Source organism: Helobdella robusta, assembly GCF_000326865.2.
Source record: "Helobdella robusta unplaced genomic scaffold HELROscaffold_8, whole genome shotgun sequence".
NCBI classification, from domain to species: Eukaryota; Metazoa; Annelida; class Clitellata; order Rhynchobdellida; family Glossiphoniidae; genus Helobdella; species Helobdella robusta.
Genome location: NW_008705459.1, coordinates 3,978,635 through 3,999,397, shown reverse-complemented (window position 1 = coordinate 3,999,397; position 20,763 = coordinate 3,978,635). Strand labels below are relative to the sequence as shown.

At 32.4% G+C, this 20,763-nt stretch overlaps 5 protein-coding genes across 5 annotated transcripts; 2 read left to right on the top strand and 3 right to left on the bottom strand.

Moving 5' to 3' along the window:
• Positions 1-1,185: 1,185 nt before the first annotated feature.
• Positions 1,186-5,409, top strand: HELRODRAFT_165702 (hypothetical protein; the record flags this gene model as incomplete). Its single annotated transcript, XM_009032225.1, has 6 exons — positions 1,186-1,321; positions 1,485-1,568; positions 2,533-2,599; positions 3,909-4,091; positions 4,558-4,657; positions 4,888-5,409. 6 exons carry the CDS (start codon positions 1,186-1,188, stop codon positions 5,407-5,409), a joined length of 1,092 nt encoding a protein of 363 aa, XP_009030473.1.
• A 3,877-nt stretch (positions 5,410-9,286) lies between these two features.
• On the bottom strand, positions 9,287-10,496 carry HELRODRAFT_165701 (hypothetical protein; the record flags this gene model as incomplete). The annotated part of the gene is made up of 5 exons (XM_009032224.1): positions 9,287-9,325; positions 9,574-9,762; positions 9,870-10,066; positions 10,130-10,338; positions 10,399-10,496. The coding sequence occupies 5 exons, from the start codon at positions 10,494-10,496 to the stop codon at positions 9,287-9,289; spliced, it is 732 nt and encodes a 243-aa protein (XP_009030472.1).
• Positions 10,497-12,380: 1,884 nt separating this feature from the next.
• Positions 12,381-16,080, top strand: HELRODRAFT_165700 (hypothetical protein; the record flags this gene model as incomplete). Its single annotated transcript, XM_009032223.1, has 8 exons — positions 12,381-13,000; positions 13,192-13,421; positions 13,584-13,636; positions 14,264-14,348; positions 14,981-15,096; positions 15,242-15,340; positions 15,449-15,578; positions 15,644-16,080. 8 exons carry the CDS (start codon positions 12,381-12,383, stop codon positions 16,078-16,080), a joined length of 1,770 nt encoding a protein of 589 aa, XP_009030471.1.
• Positions 16,081-16,419: 339 nt separating this feature from the next.
• HELRODRAFT_165699 (hypothetical protein) lies at positions 16,420-17,265 on the bottom strand (the record flags this gene model as incomplete). The annotated part of the gene is made up of 1 exon (XM_009032222.1): positions 16,420-17,265. One exon carries the CDS (start codon positions 17,263-17,265, stop codon positions 16,420-16,422), a length of 846 nt encoding a protein of 281 aa, XP_009030470.1.
• Positions 17,266-17,377: 112 nt separating this feature from the next.
• HELRODRAFT_189753 (hypothetical protein) lies at positions 17,378-19,770 on the bottom strand (the record flags this gene model as incomplete). The annotated part of the gene is made up of 3 exons (XM_009032221.1): positions 17,378-18,445; positions 18,603-18,714; positions 19,443-19,770. The coding sequence occupies 3 exons, from the start codon at positions 19,768-19,770 to the stop codon at positions 18,382-18,384; spliced, it is 504 nt and encodes a 167-aa protein (XP_009030469.1). The 3' UTR covers positions 17,378-18,381.
• Positions 19,771-20,763: the final 993 nt, after the last annotated feature.

Here is a 20,763-nt window from a genome sequence, read left to right as displayed (position 1 = left end):
AACAACAACAACAACAACGTCAACATCAACAATAGAAACAGAGCAATTGTGGAAACATTAACAACAACAACCACCACCAACAACAACAACAGTGGAAACACTAACAACACATTGACAATATAAATTTAATTCAGAGAAAAATAGCTTTCTAAATACTGTCCTCTCTGCCATCTCTGCCAACAAAATTAGCAACAATAACATTGCATACATCAGCCCAACATCATCAACAAAAACACAAACAACAACAACATAAATACGTTACCTTCAATTGCATCAGCAAAATCATTGTCATCAACAACAACAACGTACAACAACATAAGTATATTACTTTCAATTGCAATGCAATAACTGAAATACATTAGCATTGTTGTTTACATATTACGACATCAACTTAATCGTCAACTCATTTTTTTAACATCATCAATAATAATAACGTCAAATATTTCTGCTGCTGCTACTTCTACTTCTAATACTACTACTTCTACTACTACTACAACTATTACTACTACTACTTCTACAGAAAGAACTACAACTACTGCTACTACAACTGCTGCTGCTACTACTACTACAAAAACTACTACTACTACTATTATTATTATTACTTTATCGTTTATATTAATAAACTAAATTGTATCACCTTATTATCATTTACTATAAATACTTATTATTACAATCTTCATTGATACAATGATGAGTTTGTCATATTTCATGTGATACTGCTGAGAGTAGTTAGTATTGATAATTTTTTTTTGTTGTTAGTGCTACGTCACTCTGTGCTACTGGCGTTATTTTTGTTATAAAATTGTTAGTGAAAATCCTATTTCTGTTTATATAACTTTGACTTCTTCATTTAACATTTCTTTAATTTACTTGCTGTTATTAATTTCTACCGCAACAGCAAACACGAAAGGACAAACCGCCAATTACAAATAAATTATTGCATATTAAAAATTAAACTACAAATACGCAGTAAATAAATAATTTTTTCAGAAAAATGTAATATAAAACAAATATAATTTGACAAAAATTTTATAAAAACGTAAAATTCAACCACACACTCCCACACGCAACTAATGCCGAAATGGCAGTTCCTGCTACCAAATGTTAGAATGGTGTCCGTACGTACCCCGCTGTCTCGTCCCAAATAAATGTTGTCTCTCCGTCTTGTGTGTTTTCTTATTTAGAATGGTAACGCTGTTAACTATGTTTGAGGTGGTTAAAGGTCAAGGTGTGGTGACCTTGACTCCCGAAGGTCAGGTGGTCAGTCAGGGTTCTGTGGTGGTAGCTTCTGTTGGTGGTGGGGACGTTAAAAGTAAACCCGGTAGGTGAATTGCTGGTTGTTATGTTATTACTGCTGTTGTTGTTGTAATGGGGAATGTTTATTTGATGTGATGGTAATTGTTTTTGTTGTTATGCTTGCGTCTGATTTTATTGATGTAATGGTTTTTAGTTGATGGTTTTGTAACTGGTGTCACAATTTGCAGCCATGGTTTCCAACTCGACTCAGACTGATGATGGTTTACAAGAAGAGGAGAAGCCGTTCATACTGTCTGGAATGTTTCTTGCAGGTAATAGATGAATGGAAAATAGATGAATAAATAAATGAATGAATGAATGAATGAATGAATGAATGAATGAATGAATGAATGAATGAATGAATGAATGAATGAATGGATGGATGAATAAATGAATGAATGAATGAATGAATGAATGAATGAATGAATGAATGAATGAATGAATGAATGAATGAATGAATGAATGAATGGATGGATGAATAAATGAATGAATGAATGAATGAATGAACGAACGAGCGAACGAACGAACGAATGAATGAATGAACGAACGAATGAATGAATGAACGAACGAACGAACGAATGAACGAATGAATGAATGAAAAATGAATGAACGAACTAACGAACGAATAAACGAATGAATGAATGAATGAAAAATGAATGAACGAACGAACGAACGAATAAACGAATGAATGAATGAATGAAAAAAATTAAATGCATGAAAGAGTGTGTGGATAAACTGCCAAAATGGATATAAAAAATTTATCATGATGACGTGAAAAACAGTGATGGCGATGTGTCCTACAAAGGAGTTCATGACGAAAATTATATTTATTACTAGAATATGTCATGAAGATACTACCATTACTACTGATACTGCTAATGACCCTACTGCTGCTGCTGCTGCTGCTGTGATATCTTCTTTTCCTGCTGCTACTAATGCTGCTACTGCTGCTACTACTAGTACTACCACTTTTACTACTGCTACTATCACTACAATAACAACTATTACTAATACTACTACCACTATTATTATTGTTGTTATTAATTATTAATAATAATTTTCACAATTGCAATAGTGTTTACTTTCATTATAGCTGTCTGTATTTTTATTAAAACAATAATAATAAAAAATAAGAACATTAATAATTATTAATTTTATTATTATAAAATTATTAATCGCGATAATGGCGATGATGATGATGATGATGAAGATGATGATGATGTATACATTAAACAGTTGCAGCTGCCTGCGTGTCTATACTAACGATCATCATCTTCGCCATTATCATCATCTGCGTTATCAGGTGAGTGATTGATTGATTGATTGAGTGAGTGAGTGAGTGAGTGAGTGAGTGAGTGAGTGAGTGAGTGAGTGAGTGAGTGGGTGAGTGAGTGAGTGAGTGAGTGAGTGAGTAATAAAGAGTAAATGAGTGAATGAGTGGGTGATTGAATGAATGTGTTATTGATTGATTGAGTGAGTGAGTAAATAAGAAATTTAAAAAGAGAGATTGTGAAATATTGTTGAGGGCAGACATTTTTCTACTAGCTGGAAACAGGTGTTCTTGTTTAGATGGTGAGATAGTGAAAATATGGAGAGAGAGAGAGAGAGAGACCCTCTTTACTACCAAACCAACTGCTTGCTCAATGTGGTTTAGACACTTGTAGATAGATTAGTTTGGGAAATGAAAAATGGTAATTTGAAAATGAAAATTAAGAAACAAGTTAAAAACTGGGATGAGAATGTACGATCGTTGGTATTCACTATTTGACATGTGTCAATTTATGGCTGAAGTGGCGTGACATTGACAAGATTGTATGTTCATTAATGGATTATTATTTATTAACAAATTTATATATATTGTTTATTTTCTAATGATTGTTAGCTGGTCTGCTTTTAAAATTGATGTTTATAATCATACTTATCATTTCTTTTCATCTTAACTTTCATCATCGTTTTCGCCATCATGACCTCTTCTCATCACCCACCTACAAATTCTCATCAATACCTCCCTCACGCAGATTTTGAAATTGTTTTTCAATATCCATGATTGCTTTTTGCTATTTTATTTCCTTAATGAGTCCATTGATGAATCATTTTATAACGTTTAATGACGATTTCTATAAAAATTTCTAAGATGAATCTTAATTGATTGTTGCTTGTTGTTAGTCTTCAGTTAAACATCGATTTGACTCTCTCTCTCTCTTTCTCTCTCTCTCTTTTTTGCTGTCTCTCTCTCTCTCTATCTCTCCAATTTAAAAATATTTTTTATTATCTGCGTGAATGCATTAAATTATGAAATTATAATTGCGAAAATATTTAAAAGTTATCAAAATCACAAGTAATAAAATAATTGACACAAATAAAATATTTTATTAAACCAACTAACAAAAAAAAACACTAAAAGTATATATACACTTTGTGTATGAAACGCAGTTCACTAATAATAATCACATGGAAATCATCATGAATACCATTTTGCTGAACATTTTATTAAACATTACATCAATCTTTTAGCCAGTATTGGTGTTATTAGTGATAGATACTGCACCTGCCATCATCAACATCATTTTAGTCATCATCATCATCGTCGTCGTAATCATTTCAAACCTTAGATGTTACTGGGATAGGCCAAGGAATGATCCTGGCATCTTTCCAGTGAATGGTCCGTACGGATCAGTGGGAGGAAAGGATGGTTCCACAACCTACGTCCCGGTCCTCATGGACAGAAAGATGGCTCAGAGTGCTCAGATGTTCTTCTATCAGTTTCAGAAACAACAAATTCTGGCCAAGGATAAGTCGGTTTTTTTCTCTTTAATTTGTATATTTTTATTGATGATGAGTTATATATTTTTGCATTTTTTTCGTTCGATCATTTATTGATTCTTCATTGAGTTTCGTTCACGTTCGTTCTCACATAATCTCATGTATGTAAATAAACTTTTTCCAAAAAGGAAGTTTGGTAGAATTTCATTGTCTGTTAAGTTGGCAAATTTAAACTAACTAATTGATGTCCAAACTGTGCTAGATAACAACAGAAAACAAGTCTTCCACGAATAAACATTGAAGAAAGCGCTCCTGAAGTCTTTCCAAGAGGAACGCTATGCAAATTCAGATATAGACACATATTTGTATGCTGCATTTACACACACACACACACACCACACACACACACACATAATTCATACAAATTTAGATAAACACGCACACATGTACACACATACAAATTTTTTCTCTCTATTTCACGCACGCACACTTGACTAGGGAGAACACAACACGACGCAGTGTGGATTCCGACTCATGCTCAGAAACCGATATCAAGGATGGTCACGTGAACATCGTTTCTTGCCCCGGTTTGGCTCTTGTAAGTTATGATGACTTTACAAATTATTTAACTTACTTCCAAGCTTCGCAGACAAATTGTACAGAAAAAGTTTTTCCTAACTATTACCAACAATAAATTAAATTTTGTGATTGTTATTATCTTATTTTCACGATTATTACTATTTATTCGATGAAAAATTGTAAAAATCATTCAATCCACTCTTCACTGAAATGGACATTTTTGTATCGCCCCAAACTTGCTCCTACCAGGATAGCGGTGAAGACATAGAAGTGAGGAATCCACTCTTTGCAGACATTCCCGACGTGCCAACAACTCCCACGTGGAATGAATCAAGTCACAACGACAGCCACAACGACAGCAACAACGGGTCACAACCGGAAACTCTTCCCAACACGGATGAAGAAAACAGCCACGATGTCGATGATGCTACACACATGACGTCATCCGCTCCTGTTATTTCTCCACCTCCTCCATCCATCTCTTCTTTGTCTGACTACAACACTTCACTTCCCAGTCCGTCGATCTCACCGCTGCCAGCTCTGAGAGATGATGATAACGATGAGGGTCGTGGGGATTCCGTGAATACAAGTAAAAACAGCGAAGATGCTGATGATGGTGAGAGGAAAGATGGAAATGATGGAAGAGCAGTGAGCGGAGACGGAAATGCTGGATTTTCTAAAAATTCCGAAAAGAGCAGCCAGATGAAGTCGATAATTGCCGAGGAAAAGGAAAGTGAATTTAAACCTCCCAACGGAAGTTCCCTGCGCTGACGGGTTTGTTGGCATGAACATCATCTCATCAACTGAGGTGTTCTATCCGTCAAATGTTTGTCATCATCATCATCGTTGTCGACGTCATCACACCATCGCCGACGTCACCGCATCATCGTCACCATCATCATCATCATTATCGTCACCATCATCATCATCGTCACCATCATCATCATCATTATCGTCACCATCATCATCATCGTCACAATTATATCGAAAGGCTTGAAATTAATTAATTAATATTTTGTAAAACAATCTTTGCTCCTTTTTGTATCCTCCTTTCTCATTTCAGTCTCTGTCGCTTGTTTGGATGTCAAACGTTTCATTCATTTAGCTAAGAAATAAATGAAGATGCCTACAAATTAAGACAACTGCATAAACGTGCACATGTTCGTACGTATATATGTATGTATGTTTGTTTGTTTGTATGTATGTATGTACGTACGTATGTATGAATGGGTTTGTATGCACAATGAATCGTTCACACTTGCATCGCACGAGTTGCATGAGTCAGAGTAGACGTTCAGCTCATAAGCAAAGTACATGAAACACACACACACCACACATACACAAACACACACAGACGTACAAACACAGAAAAAACACATACAAATAAAAATCTTTATTGTCTAATCGAATAAATTACAAAAATAATAATTCTTTGCTGATGGCGTAATTTTAAATATATTGATCATGGATTGAAAAAAACAACATACAAGCTATCATGAATAAATAAGCGAACACATAAGCACGTACACACACACACACACACCACACACACACACACACACACACACATACATTTATAAGTATACATAATTATCATATATACGTAAGTCATAAATAGCCATAATCGTATCAATCGCTTTCCTCTGCAGACGTGTTTATAGTTAAACAAAATGTTAATAAATATTAAATTATTAAAATCCTTTTTAATATTATTATAATAAAATTAATAATTGTTTTAATTTTTTGTTCAATATCCGTAATTATCTTTTTTCTCTAAAATTGTTTAACCATATTTAATTGAAGTTTTTTACTTGAAAAATAATTTTTTGACGAGAAGCACAATAATATAAATAATAATAAATTAGCAACAATATTAAATTATTGTGTTAATTATGCGGGCGATGCGATGGTTTTGTGGTTAAGGTCGCCTAGTTCTGTTACGCAGTGTCCTGGTTCGAATATGGCAAACGAAACCCAGACTACCACATTCATTATGTGTGATTCGTCCTTTAAATTAGCACGTATTCATGTGCAATTTTTGTTTCAATCAATAAAACATTCATTCTTAAAGGTTGTGGTGAGGGTTGCATCATTCACTTAGTCCACTACTCAATGTTTAGCCAGTGGTCAATTCGTCAATTGGTCATGCTGTAGTGTTTTCAATCAATTTACATTTCATTTGTTATAATTGTGTGATTAAGTCTTAATGATTTGTAAGGCTTGCATTATATAAAATAGCTATAGAGCTTATATATATATATATCAGCCATAATATAAAAAAATTATTTGCTCGGCTTATATTATTATAACGCGATTAATTTTTTATAGGTTCTAGTAAAACGTAGAGCAATAATATTATCGACTGTTAAAATGTCATAGATACCTAACATTAAATTTTAAGGTTAGTAACAAATGGAAAAAATGTTTATTCAATTAAAAAGTGTAATTATAATTATATCATGGATTTGATGGTCATAAATGTTTATTTGATTCTCAATATAACGTTGCTATAGTTCTGTAGTTTTTCAATAACCTGTTGGGCGTTGTCTTTCTCTGACGTGAATGAAGTTGACATTAGCTGAACATGTATTTGAAACATTTCAACCAATTGAATTCATCTTGGGAAAGATTAATAATTATGTTCGTTCAACCTGTTGGAAATAAGAAAGAAAGTTTCTTAACAGGATTGCTACCTCCTTCATTAACTTAGCTCCTATTAGATTTGAAATATCTAAGAGACTGGATGTAAATTTGTCAAACATTTAAATAATCAGTTTATCTGAGCAGGAAGGATTCTTGGGCAAGTCTTTCGTAATCCAATCATAAGTTTCATAAAGTAATCTGTTTAAAATAATCTCACACCTCTCCACAGACCCGTCATTTTTACAAACTTCGAATTTTATTTAATTCAATTCGCGAATCTAATCGAGTCGGTACGAAATAAATTTGTTAAGCTTGTTATTTGAATATTTGAGAAAGTCATAAACGTAATCATGAATCAAGTTACTGTTGCTAAACGCTGCTTCACATTTCGGAAATATTGTTACAAAACGTGAGGTTGAGATAAATGCAAATAGTTAGAAATCGTTAAACATGCATTGAGGATTGAATTGCTTGTAAATTAATTAGAGGGATGTAAATTAATCAAAAGGTTGTAAATTCATTTATTGACGTTACATATTTTTATTTGGCACATTTAACAAGCACATCGGTAGCTATATGAAGAGAAGAAGTCACAGAAATAAGAGGGAAGAAGAACACATTTGACGTAGAAGTGGGATTCAATGCAAGTAGTAAATGTGATTTATGTAGTTATTTGGATTAATTTATTGTTTCTATTACTGCTTGTATTCAAATAAACGTTCAACTTAGTTTGCGTTTGAAGTAGTTGTGTTCATCTATCGGAAATCTTGAACCTACGGATTCGAACTCTTGACTATCGTTAGAAGCTACAATACGGTGTTGGAGATATAAAGATTAGTAAAGCTATAACATCGGGGTTGGTAGTTACGGGGTCAAGGAGTTACAACAATATATTTCATAATCCTCACTCAGTGTATATATAAGAAAGAGAAAGAAAGAGAGAGAGAATTTGTATAATAATAACAATAATTACAAATCACACAAATTCTCTATATAAACTGCAACAAGGACTGGGTTATACAAATTCTCTCTCTCTCTCTATCTCTATCTCTCTCTCTCTATATATATATACATATATATATAACGCAACATTTCAAAAATTCAACACTACTTTCAACATTGTTCAACTTTTTTTATATTTCTTTTTATTTTATTAATGTCAGAGAAATTAGACATTTTATTGTTTTTTTTTAATTTTTATTAAATAAATTTGCAAATAGCTATTTTGAGTTATAGATAACTCATCTTCAGTGTATTATTTATAAGGTATGTAAGATATTTGATAACAACATATATATATAAATATATATGTTGCTAATAGACCATAATTTTTACAATATTCTATAATATATATATATATATATATATATATATATATATATAACAAAAACAATAATGAAGAAACGAGATAAAGTTTCCTTATTGATATAATTGTTTCTCCGCTAAATGATGTGAAATTAAAATTTTAAATAATTCATCAGAAAAAAGATTTATTTAATGAATGGTACAAACTACAGAAATCATGTTCACAGAACGAAAAGCTTGCAAAAAATATAACTATTATTATTAAATAAAGTTCCCGACAAAATATTGTTAGTATTACATAAATAATGTAATGAATTACATTGAATATAAAGAAGAGTAAAAATATGTTAAACAATTTATAAGAGAATTAAATAAAGCTATGTGAATGGAAACTTACTCTTCTAGTGCGTTAAAAACTGACACACGATGAAAGTAATTCTAATTAGCTTAAATAGATTTAAAAAGAAAAACGAATCGATTTAAAAAACGTCACATTACAATTCATATTCAAGTGTGACACCACACACACTATATGTTTGTGTGTATGTAATTGCGTGTACGTGCATGTTTGTGTGTATGTAATTGCGTGTATGTGTGTGTATGTGTGTTTATTTGCGTGTGTTTTTGTTGATTTTATAATTGTGTATGTATATATATTTATATATTATACCTTCGGGTGATGTCTTTCACTTTATCGTTCTTATTTCAACTCCTGTCCAGGGCAATCTGTTGTCAGTAGCTGTGTGTAATGGAAATGTTTTTTAAGCAACTCCTTTATCAGTTTTTGCAAGCATAAGTGTTAAGTTAAGGTTGGGCTTGAGTAGTTGGAAGCCTTAGTTGGCTGGGTGGCTCCAAATCAATTGAAATAAAATTATCGGTGACAAAATATTTTGCTTACTAGATTTAAAATCTAATTCGTGTTCAACAGATAACATAAAAGCACATACTTAAAGTGTAGTAAATGACAAACTGCTTGGAAAGAATAACGTTCGTATTGTCCACAAAAGAGAGGGCTTTACCGTAGGCCCCTTGCTGCCAGACGAACAGCCACTTGCCTCTGTACTGCAAATTAGTTAAGTTCAAATTCACGCTGGCCAAGTAAGGTAGTGCCGGAGCCATTCTAGTGCTTATCTCGTCGCATGATCTCCCCACAACTATGGTTCCGTTCGCAGTGTTCTGGTTGCGTTTGAGTGGTTGTTACGATTGAAATCGTCAAATTATTTTAAATAAGTGACGACTATTAATTATAAAGGGTTAACATTAAAACAGAATTCAATTCTCACCATTAAATAATTTGTCATTCTTATAGCCTCTTTTGTATCAGCGTAAGTGTCAAACTGCTGGACATCATGCGCAGTGTTGTTCAGTAATTCTAATTTGTACAAGATCAGCGCTCTTGTACTGTTCACAGGACAATGGCATTCCGGTAGACATTGCAAATCAGTAAAACCCCATGAAGAAACATTAAGAAAAACGAACTCTAAAATAAAATTAACGATACATGTTAATATGTTTTTTTGATACGTAATGTCTCAAAACTCACTTGAAAGGGTTGAAACCGCATATACTGAACAGTTCGGATTGGATTTCTTAAAGATTAGGTCAGGCAGATAGTTGAAATGATAACAAACTGCATCTTTTATCAGATCAACCTGAAATGCTGTACATGATTTTTTTGATTCTTCACATTTGATACCACACATCTTCACATATTTCGCTTCGTCATTAAATTGAATATTTGAAAGAATTTCGCTGAAAACCGAGATTTTATTGTTCGAATTAAAACATAGTTGCATGTTGTTCCATGTTAACCTGCTGTATATTCTACCCATCGATGGCCAAAAAGCTGAAAGAGCAACCTCAACCAACAAACTTATCGTTACAAGACTGGTTTTTGAAAATATGAACATTGTGTTATTTGGAGTATTATTTTTGCGCTTATTATATCTTTTTGCAACTTCTTTATTATTTTACGCTTTTGCTATTTCCGTGTAAAAAATATTTAGAAGTATCAAGGTTAGCAGACAAAATTAGCTTTACTCGATTTGGAAAGTTAATAGCAGCAGATGGAAAATAAAACTAAAATTTAAAAAATTCCCTGATTGGCCAATTTTGTCAACATAAAATCCCATTTTATTATCGAAAATAAAACATATTTTCGAAAAAATTCATGTTTAAACACGTCTAAATAATAATTAATAATTTTCAACAAAAAGTATTTTACGAGAAAACCGTTTGCAGAAAAGATTTATTGAAAAAAATCATTTTTTCACCTTTGTTAAAACTTTGTTTTTAAATTCTTGCATCGATTTTCCTAGCATGCAAAGAAAATAAAAAATTTCGTGATTATATTGTTTCATAAATGCAGCTCACTTTATTGAAATGTATTTTGGTAGCATTGTTGTTAACCAATGCACTGAGTGCTGACGACGACGATGATGAGTAGCCAGGTAGAAATGGCATTACTGACTTAGAATGTACAGATTCCCTGATTTAGAATGTGTACAGATTCCCAATTTTAAACTATAAAGTGCACTTACCGATATTTCATAGTTTATCACCACCAACAATTATTTCCTTGTTTGTCCTGCTCCACAGAGAGTGCTAAAATAACATTTTATAATTCTCAAGAAATTGAAAAATTTTGGGTAAATTTATAAAAAGAACATGGTCAGACTTAACGTGAGAGGGCTTAGCGCGAGACTCAACTTCATGGAAATCGGAATTTTTTGAGGGTCCACCTGTAGGTAAGAGTCGGATATTTTTCCCTCTGCAAATTTTGCACATTTTGAATGGATCTACCTAAAAAACTAAACCAACTAGAAAATAATATGCTTCTATTTATGAAAAGTACTTGAAAACAGTTTCGTTTAATGGGTTGTACAAATTTTAGCCATATTTGTTATTATTATTGTTGTTTTTCAGTTGCGGCGGCGTTAATGTGAGAAACAAATTTTGTAAGAATTTTAGCATCATGCTTTTATTGACTTTTGAATTACGAATAAAAATTATTCATTTATATCTTTGACATTACTCTTCCACTAATGACACTGCTGTGTTGTTTGCGGTGCGTTAGTGGTGGTGGTGTTGCCAAAAAAACAAAAAAATTAATTATATATTTCAACAACAAAAATGGGAGTTGATCCTACTCATACCAGTATTTGTGTTTAATTTATTGTGGTTGAGCCAGCGTGTGTTCGTGCTGCCCCGTCATTGTTTACTTACTGGAGGTTGTAGCGCATCATTTTTAAGTTGAATAATGTGAATAGTTCACGTTCCTAATTTTTAAACAATCGAAAGAGGTTAATAAATATTTTCACAAAAATATCGACTAAACTCTGAATATTTTTAATTATGCTAACCACCATAAAAGTTTCCAAAGATTGGAAACTTTCATTGATAATTGTAACACAATTTTAAATGTATTATTAAACTGAGATTACCACAAGAGAAATTTGGACGCCTAATTAGAAAGCCTATTATTAACAACAATGCAAAAACTATCGACCACCCTCTATTCCATTAGTCCTGTTAGCACGAAGCAGTGTGCATTAAAATAGTCATTCAGGTGTACTCAGCTGAGCAAACATCATGACCCTGTTTGCTTTCAACGTACGATAATGCTATAAAACATTCACTCGTTTTCATGTAGTATGTGTCCATGACTGATTCCAAATTTCTCACATGGTTATTGTAAAATTATAACTTAATAAACTCTGAAACTTAAAAGTTATATCAAACTTATAACAATAAAATTATTATTCATCAGAAGATAGCACAAATTGCTGAAAAAAATGAACAAAATTTCAAACAAAGTAAGCATAGAGGCTAGTCAAAGCAGAGGTTGGAATGTTAACAAAGCATTTACGTATTCGTCAGATGTTGGACGCACATGTGCAGTTATAAAAATTACTGATGGTAAAAAATGCGGCAGCAATCATGGCGGTCAGGCTGATGGCGACGTAGATGAAAGCGTTAATGGAGCTATAAATAGTAGCGATAATAACGGCGGTTTTAATAACATGGAGATGGAAGCAAAAATGGAAAAGGATCTTCGCATCGGTAAAAATAAAAATAACAGCAAATGCAAAAACTCAATAGTTGAAAATCTTAATGACGGTCCTCACAACAAAGGTCATAATAATATAAACAATAATAACCATAATAGCGGAAACTTGGATGATAAAGATGATGGAAATGTTGCAACTTACGTTGGGGAAAAAATTAAAAAGTTTGGTGGAAAATTGATGGTGGATAATCAACCAAATTGTTGTTTGAGACGTAAATTAATCCAGATGGACCAGTCAAAGGTGAACAAATCATTGAGGCATATCAATTTAAAAGATGAAGATGAAGATCTTTATTTTCTGGCCAGCGATCTCTGGAACTTTGTCGATGAAGTTTCAGTGATTGGGTACGAGCATTTTATCTTGACGTGATTTTTAACAGTTTTCCCAATTTTGTCTGATATTTTCAGTGTTTTATATTCTGCGTCATATTTTATTTTGCCGAGTCAAATAATATCAAATAAATTTCAAACTTATGAAAAAGCAAAAAATATTTTAAATTTTTCACTAATTTAAGTTCATTTCATCTTCAATAAAGAGTGAAACATTGTGCGGACAGCAATCGCTCTGTGTTAAATCGTTTCATGTGGTTCATCTTTATAATGTTTGGCTTTCTGTTGGCAGTTTATCAAATAAATGATCGTCTGATGCACTATCTGACATACCCCACATTAACAGATTATGATATTGTATCAGCTCACATCACACTTCCTCAGGTCACAATATGCAACGGCAATTACGTTAAGAAGTCATCGGCTGAAAGTCAGGGTTAGTGTCATTGCTATCTTTAAATTTTCAAAGATATATCATAGAATCTGTTTACAGGTCTGGTGAAATATTTTCAGGAATTGAATAATCTTCTTTTAAATAGACTGACAGAAAGAATATCTCTCAACAAATATTACCATCTAAATTTTTTCGACAATACAGAGGTCATAAAATCAAGAAAAATTTCATCTCCAGGACTTGAACAATTAGTAAAGGTTAGTAAAAATGTGTTACACGTGAAGTAACTTTTGTTATCATTGTCATCAATCGTGACGCGAATCTAGATAACATACTTTTTTGCTTGTGGTAGCTAGAAATCTAAAACCAATTAATTTTCTATTTTTTTCGCCAAATTTTGCGCTAAATATTTTTCTGACATTTATCGTATCTCAAACAAAATTTTTAAATTCTAAAACTTGGTTTCTCTTTTAAGAAATTTGAGCAGTTGTTAATACAATAAACAATTTTTGACATAAAAGTTTGTACACACTTTTGGCTACTTTTGGGATTTACTTTTTCCTCTCAGTTTTACATGTGTAGGAGTTGTAACTGTTTATCTAAACTTTTACTGCTTTGAAGCGCATAATACTAATACATTTGTGAAATGTTGAAACTCTTGCAACAACTAAATTAATTTCTCTGAAATAAAATTTCTTTTGCTTGTTTCTCCATCGTTTCGTTTTTATTCTTATTGGTTTTGATTAATATTTTTAGTGCTAAGAATTTCATTGCTTCATTCCTTAATGTTTCTGAAATTGTTCTATTATCTGCATTGTTTCTTAATTTTTAATAAAAAATAACTTTTAACGTTTAATTTTAACACTTAAACAATAAACATTTAGTGCTTCTGGAATGGAGTGCCATGTTCAAAAGAAACTCTCGGTACCACGTTCTCAAACGCAGGACAATGTATAGTTGTTAACCCAAGTATGAAAATATGAATCAGTCACATTGGCGACAAGTTAACATTTTAAAATTTCTATGTTGGTTCATACCAAAGTTGAAATTTTTTTCGCGTCCAAGTTTGGTTTTTAAATTATTTAAATCTTGTTCACATTCGAACTTGACGACCGATCAGCTAATTTACAGGATGGCAGCTTGAAAGGCCACGATCCTGCTATTCGTTCAACTGGCTTCATTAATCAAAAATTATAAATGGAGCACTATAAGTGTTTTAGCAATAAATGAAATTCTATGGGCGGTTGCGCTAATGTAAGAGGACACCGAACCAGGAAGAGCAGTGGGTAGGAGTGAAAAGTGGAAAAGAATAGTATTTGTTTGGACAGGCTGGACGTGTTTCGTCACTACCGGAGACTCATCAGCAGCCCGAATACCTATCGGAATCATATAGCTGTTTTGTGTTATATAGCACTCGAATCACTTTGTTACTTTTCATTTATTTTTGAGGATCGTTAGGATTTGCGATCCGACAGGGCAAATATCCGACAGGGCAAATATTTTTCAAAACGTTTGCTTGCATAAGCTGTTGAAGAGTGTAATATATTTATATTTACTTTTGTACAAAACATTTTCAAATTTTTTTTGAAATCTCTTACCAGGAAAATCAAAGTTACAACTTTTGAATGCTCCTGGTGCCACTACGGGTTTGGTACTTTTCTTGTACGCCAACCAATCTGACTACTTGATGAAAAGAGATTTTTCCCAGGGATTCAATGTAAAGATTTTCATTTAAGATCTAAATAAATGTCAAATAAAGTTGTCAAAATGTCTAACGTAAGGGATGTCTAACGTAATCTTAAGGGTTGTCTAACGTAATCTTAAATATGTATCTACTTTTTTGAAAATTTGTTTTCATACAGGTTTTGGTACATGATCCCGAAGAACCGCCGAGGATGTTGGAGCTGGGTTTCAAAGTCAATGTTGACGAAGAAGTCAACGTGGCTGTGTCGGTTACAAAAGTTGGTAAATAAAAGTCAAAATTTATTAAAGCACTACTAAACATTAAATTTATTTTTTACGCTTCTAGCATTTCATAAAAATTCTGTTAAAATTGTAATACGTGACAGACAACCAGATTGAAGCATCCGTACGGAAGTTGTACGGACCAGAAAGGCTACCATCAAATCAAATGCAGTATGAGATGTCTGACAGAGGTAATGATCAAAAACTGCAGTTGCAGACCCATCTACATGGAAGGTGTCAACAAAAAAAACACATCTTTTCAAATTTCAATTTAAACCACTGTAAATTTTAAATTTCAGAAATTGGTAACGAATCAATATGTAATTACGACGAAGAATTTTTGTGTACCGATAAAGTAATGAGTAATTTTTTCATTGGCAATTTCCGTACATGCGTGTGTCCTCCAATGTGCAACGAAATGACCTTCCAAACATCAGTCACCAGGTCAGAACTCTCTAACACTAACCTACACGTGATCAGGAAATTTTTCGACGAGAAGTTCATTAAATTTACCAAGACTGACACGGTTGTTTTGCGAGTTTACCTTAGTAGAATGCAGTATACAAAAGTATCAACAGTCAAATCTTACTCGGAAATGGCGCTGTTGAGTGATCTGGGAGGGGCTCTGGGAGTTCTTCTTGGATCTACTTTTCTGACCGTTGTTGAAATTTTCGAATTGATTTCCGTCATTTTCTTTTATGCTGTCGCCAAAAAGAAAAAAATGATGAAAACATGATATGAAGATTCGCCAGGTTTTGGCTTATTTATGATTCGATAGAAACTTGAATTGGTAACGCTTATCTGTTGTCGTATTAATATGAATGTGTTATTGTTTGCAATGCAGGCTACTTTGCAATGACGACTTCGGAGCGCATTTCAATTAAATTCTATATTTATGATTATTTATATCACAATTATATTACAATTTTGTCAAAATATTAAAGTAGACACAATCTTTTCATAAAAATTACAATGTTTTTAATTAATAGAAACTTCTGAAACGAAATTAGTACAAATGTGCAAGACGATAATCTCCTGAATAGTGGCACTCATTAAATTTTTTCTGTCATGCTTTTTAAGCAGCCTCCTTGAAAATCATCCAACCATCAAGCAAATGCAAAAAACTATTCAGCATAGCTTGTTTTCGAAAATTTTCATTTTTAGCTGCATCCAACGCTCTCAATTTGAGAACCGTCACATCAATAAGAAATATCTTCATATCAATTTCCGGATCTGATGCATCCAACTGCTCATCTTCATCGCTGAGTGATGACAATGACTTACTTAAATCTAATGATTCTTCTCCATTCAAGGAAGTCAAACAATGATACGAATGGTAAGATTTTAAGTTATTCTTTTGTGGAGTAAAGACGTTACTTGAACTACATCCACTTCTGCATGACTTTTGAACTGCAGCGTCAAGTTCATTTTCGTCCATGGCTTGCTGCTCTTCTGGAAATGAGTCAATCAAATCTGATAACTCATTCAAACAATGATAAGACTTGTACGATCTCAATAATCGGGGCGGTGATGACGGTTTTGGACTTTGGACAGCCAACTCGTTGGGTTCACCTTCATGTTTCTTGTTGAATGATTGGTTCAACGATTTAGCGGCTCTGTGGTAGGACGAGCGAATCTCAGTGGTGAACTTTTTAATTTTTTTCTTCATTCTAGAAAATCTCCCATTGTCAACTGGCTGCTCCTGCAAACTTGATTTAACCGTCTGGTTTCCAGGCTCTTCAGAATTTGAAGAGCCACTTGATTTCAAAAACTTTAACTTGAACTTCTTGGAAAAATTTGAAGACCATCTTTGAGCAGTGCCTATAAATGAGATAGATGTGAACGATAAAGAGGAGGATGAGGAGTAGGATGATAATTGGCTGATGTTCATATTTTTATTTAACGAATCTTCACAAGACATTTTGTTTTTTGATCTATCAATAGTATTTCTTGCTCTAATATTCCTCGAAACCAAAATGTCAATTTATTTACTGATTAAATTTGCTTGAACTAATATTATGTGTGTACAGTACTGAACATTCACAGACTTTGAAAGGTTTAATGCAGTCATCCCTATTTATACCATGATTTTGGCCAAACATGATGTCTATGTTCTTTATTAATTTACAATACGCTGTAAACATACCTTTGTAAATAAGCATTTCAAAATCGAACTGCCTGCTTGTAAAAGGTATATTTTATTGCCTTTGTTTTAAGTTTTAAAATCAGGGGTGAACTTTATTATGCCCTAGATTGTAAAATTTATTGGTACACTCTATGCGTAGATTTTAATGATGCTAAAATAACTTTTATTATTATTAAAATAATCATCTTTCAATTTTAACTTATTAATAAACTTATTAAAGGCAAACCAAGTAAAAAACTAACCTATTGAGTAGGAAAAATTATTAAATAAAGTAAAAAGAGCATTTATTGTGAGATTTGCGTAGCGCGTATGTTATTAGAATTTTGTTCAAATAAGTCATGTGTTTAAGCATGATTTGATATCGTATGAATACTGGCAAGTTGGTTGTGATATACACAAGTTTAGTCAGTATGTACATTTGAGACTGAACTGTTTCTTATAAAATCTTGTATGGTTGTATGTTTGAATACTGTTTATATAAATAAATATTTATATGTATATATAAATGTGTTTAAATATCAAAAAAGGTTTAAAGATACATTTTTGTGGTTTTTCTGCTGGGTTCCAGGTTGGTCGTTAGTTTTTATTGTCCTGGTGGTTTGTTTTAGAGAGTCGTTCTGTTGTTGTACCGTTATCGTTATAAATTGATTATTATTTTATGGATTAATTTATTTCAAATTTTCAAAATTATTTATTATTTAGTTTGAAACGTTCTAAGTCGTCTTAGTTACTAATTCAATTGAAAACATTCGAAAATGGTCACTATTTTGTAGATGAACGTGTTTTTATTAGTTTTTGTTGACTTCTCTAAAACGTGACATATGGGTCAGAAAAAGATTTTTCGGTGGTTAGTAAGGCCAGATTAACCGACTGGCAAGAAGGCGCAAAAATTCATCCGCCCAGCTCGTGTTTTATGGAGAAGCGAGTCTCCCTGCCAGAAGCAAAACTGCCTAGGCTAGCGGCGGCGATTATTGGTGTTTGAAAAAGGAAGAGTTTGCGCCGTGCCGGAAAAGTTTACTGGAACAATTAGATGATTACAATCACAGTAAGGGAACATATCGAAAAACCGATATTTAACTACAAACATTCAACAATATGAACAAATGACGTACCAGCTTACAAATAAAACATTCCATATTTTCATCTTATTCAAATCATTGAGAATCAGACCATTATCAACACCATGTAAATTAAATAAAACTAATTCATGAGAGCAGATATTACCTTTACAATTTAGTAAAATAAAGTATCTGGCTAGTAGATTAAAATTAACTAGATTAAGATTGTCGGACTAGTTATTATTTTTAAAAGACATGCGTGTTGTAGATTAAAAAAATTATGTATTTGCTTCATTTTTCAACATAAAAATTTAATTCATCTTTTGAACGAAATAAAAAAATGTTTATTAACAGACTGCCAAATTTCACGATAAATAATAAAGTCGCTATCATTTTCAAGATTTGGCGATCAGTTTAAATATTTGCAAGCACATGAAAACGTTTACTTGACGACTTCGGAGCGCATTTCAATTAAATTCTCTATTTATGGTTTTTTATATCCCAATTATATTACATTTTTTGTCAAAATATTAAAATAGACACAATCTTTACATAAAAATATGTTTTAATTAATAGAAACTTCTAAAACGAAATTAGTACAAATGTGCAAGAAAATAATTTCCGGAACCATTGAATTTTTCCTGTCATGCTTTTAAAGTAGTCTCCTTGAAAACCATCCAACCATCAATTAAATGCAAAAACTATTCAGCAAAGCTTGTTTTCGAAAGTCTTCATTTTTACCAGCATCCAACTGCTCATTTTCATCGCCGAGTGATGATAATGACTAATGTTTCTTCTTCATTCAATGAAGTCAAATAATGGTACGAATGATACGATTTCAAGTTATTTTTTGTGAATTAAATAGTTGAGTAACGTTGCTTGAACTACATCTACTTCTACATGACTTTTCAGCTGTTGCATCAAGTTCATTTTCATCTATGGCTTGCTGCTCTCCTGGAAATGAGTCAATCAAATCTGATAACTCATTCAAGAATTGATAAGACTTGAACGATCTCAATTCAGTTTTCACATCTTGATGGCGTGGTGATGGTGATGATAATTTGGATGATAATCCGGGCAGTGATGACGATTTTGAACTTTGGACAGCCAACTCGTTAGGTTCACCTTCATGTTTCCTGTTGAATGATTGGTTCAACGATTTAGTGGCTCTGTGGTATGACGAGCGAACATCAGTGATGAACTTTTTAATTTTCTTCTTCATTCCAGACCATCTAACATTTATTATTATAAAAAAAAATCTTTCGATTTGAACAGATCAATAAACTCATCAAAGGCAAACCAAGTGAAAAACTAACCTATTGAGTAGAAAAAATTAAAAAATAAAGTAAAAAAAGCATGTATTGTGAATTGTGAGATTTGCGTAGCGCGTATGTTGCTACAACGTTGTTTGAATAAGTCATTGTGAGACGAAATTAGTCATAAAAGCACTGGAAAATCTCATAGAAAGTTAAAGAAAGAAATTAAATAAGTTCTTTAATCATTAAATCAAATTAGTCAACTCATTATATTCCTAACATTGGCGTTCAGTAAATTTTTTTCTTTCTTTCGTACTTTTTAAATGGCATGATCTAATACCGTCCCTCGAGCAAATTCAAAAAACTGTTCAGCATTGCTTGCTTACGAAATTCTTGAGTTTTCTCCACGTCAATTTGTGTATCGTCGTATCAATAACAAATATTTTTATATAGATTCCGGATTCTGATGTATCCATATGTTCTTCCTCTCGCCCACTTTCATGGCTGCAAGAAGACAAAATAAAAAGCAGATGCATGAATCATAAAAAATTAGGACAATCACTGCTTGTTCATAATTATTTATTACATTTAATTTCAATGACCTAGACTGAAGATCATTTCTGCCTGCCAAAATAAATGTTAGCAGGCAATAACAAATGCTTACTTTCAATCTAGATTGAACATTAATTCATTTCGCCAGTTGCCAGTTAATCCAATATTTCTTCCTAACCGTGGTTGATTTGAATTAATCATGATTGCATAAACATAAACGTACTCGTTGGAACGATGTCAGCCGCGTCAAATTTGCACCAACGCTTAAAAATTTTTTTGCAACAAAAAAAATGAAAGGATTAAAGAATTTTGAAACTTTTATTGATATTTTTCGTCAAAAAATATAATAACATAAAACATAATCGGAAATAGTGCATGTACAAATGCTATATATATCTTCAACTAGA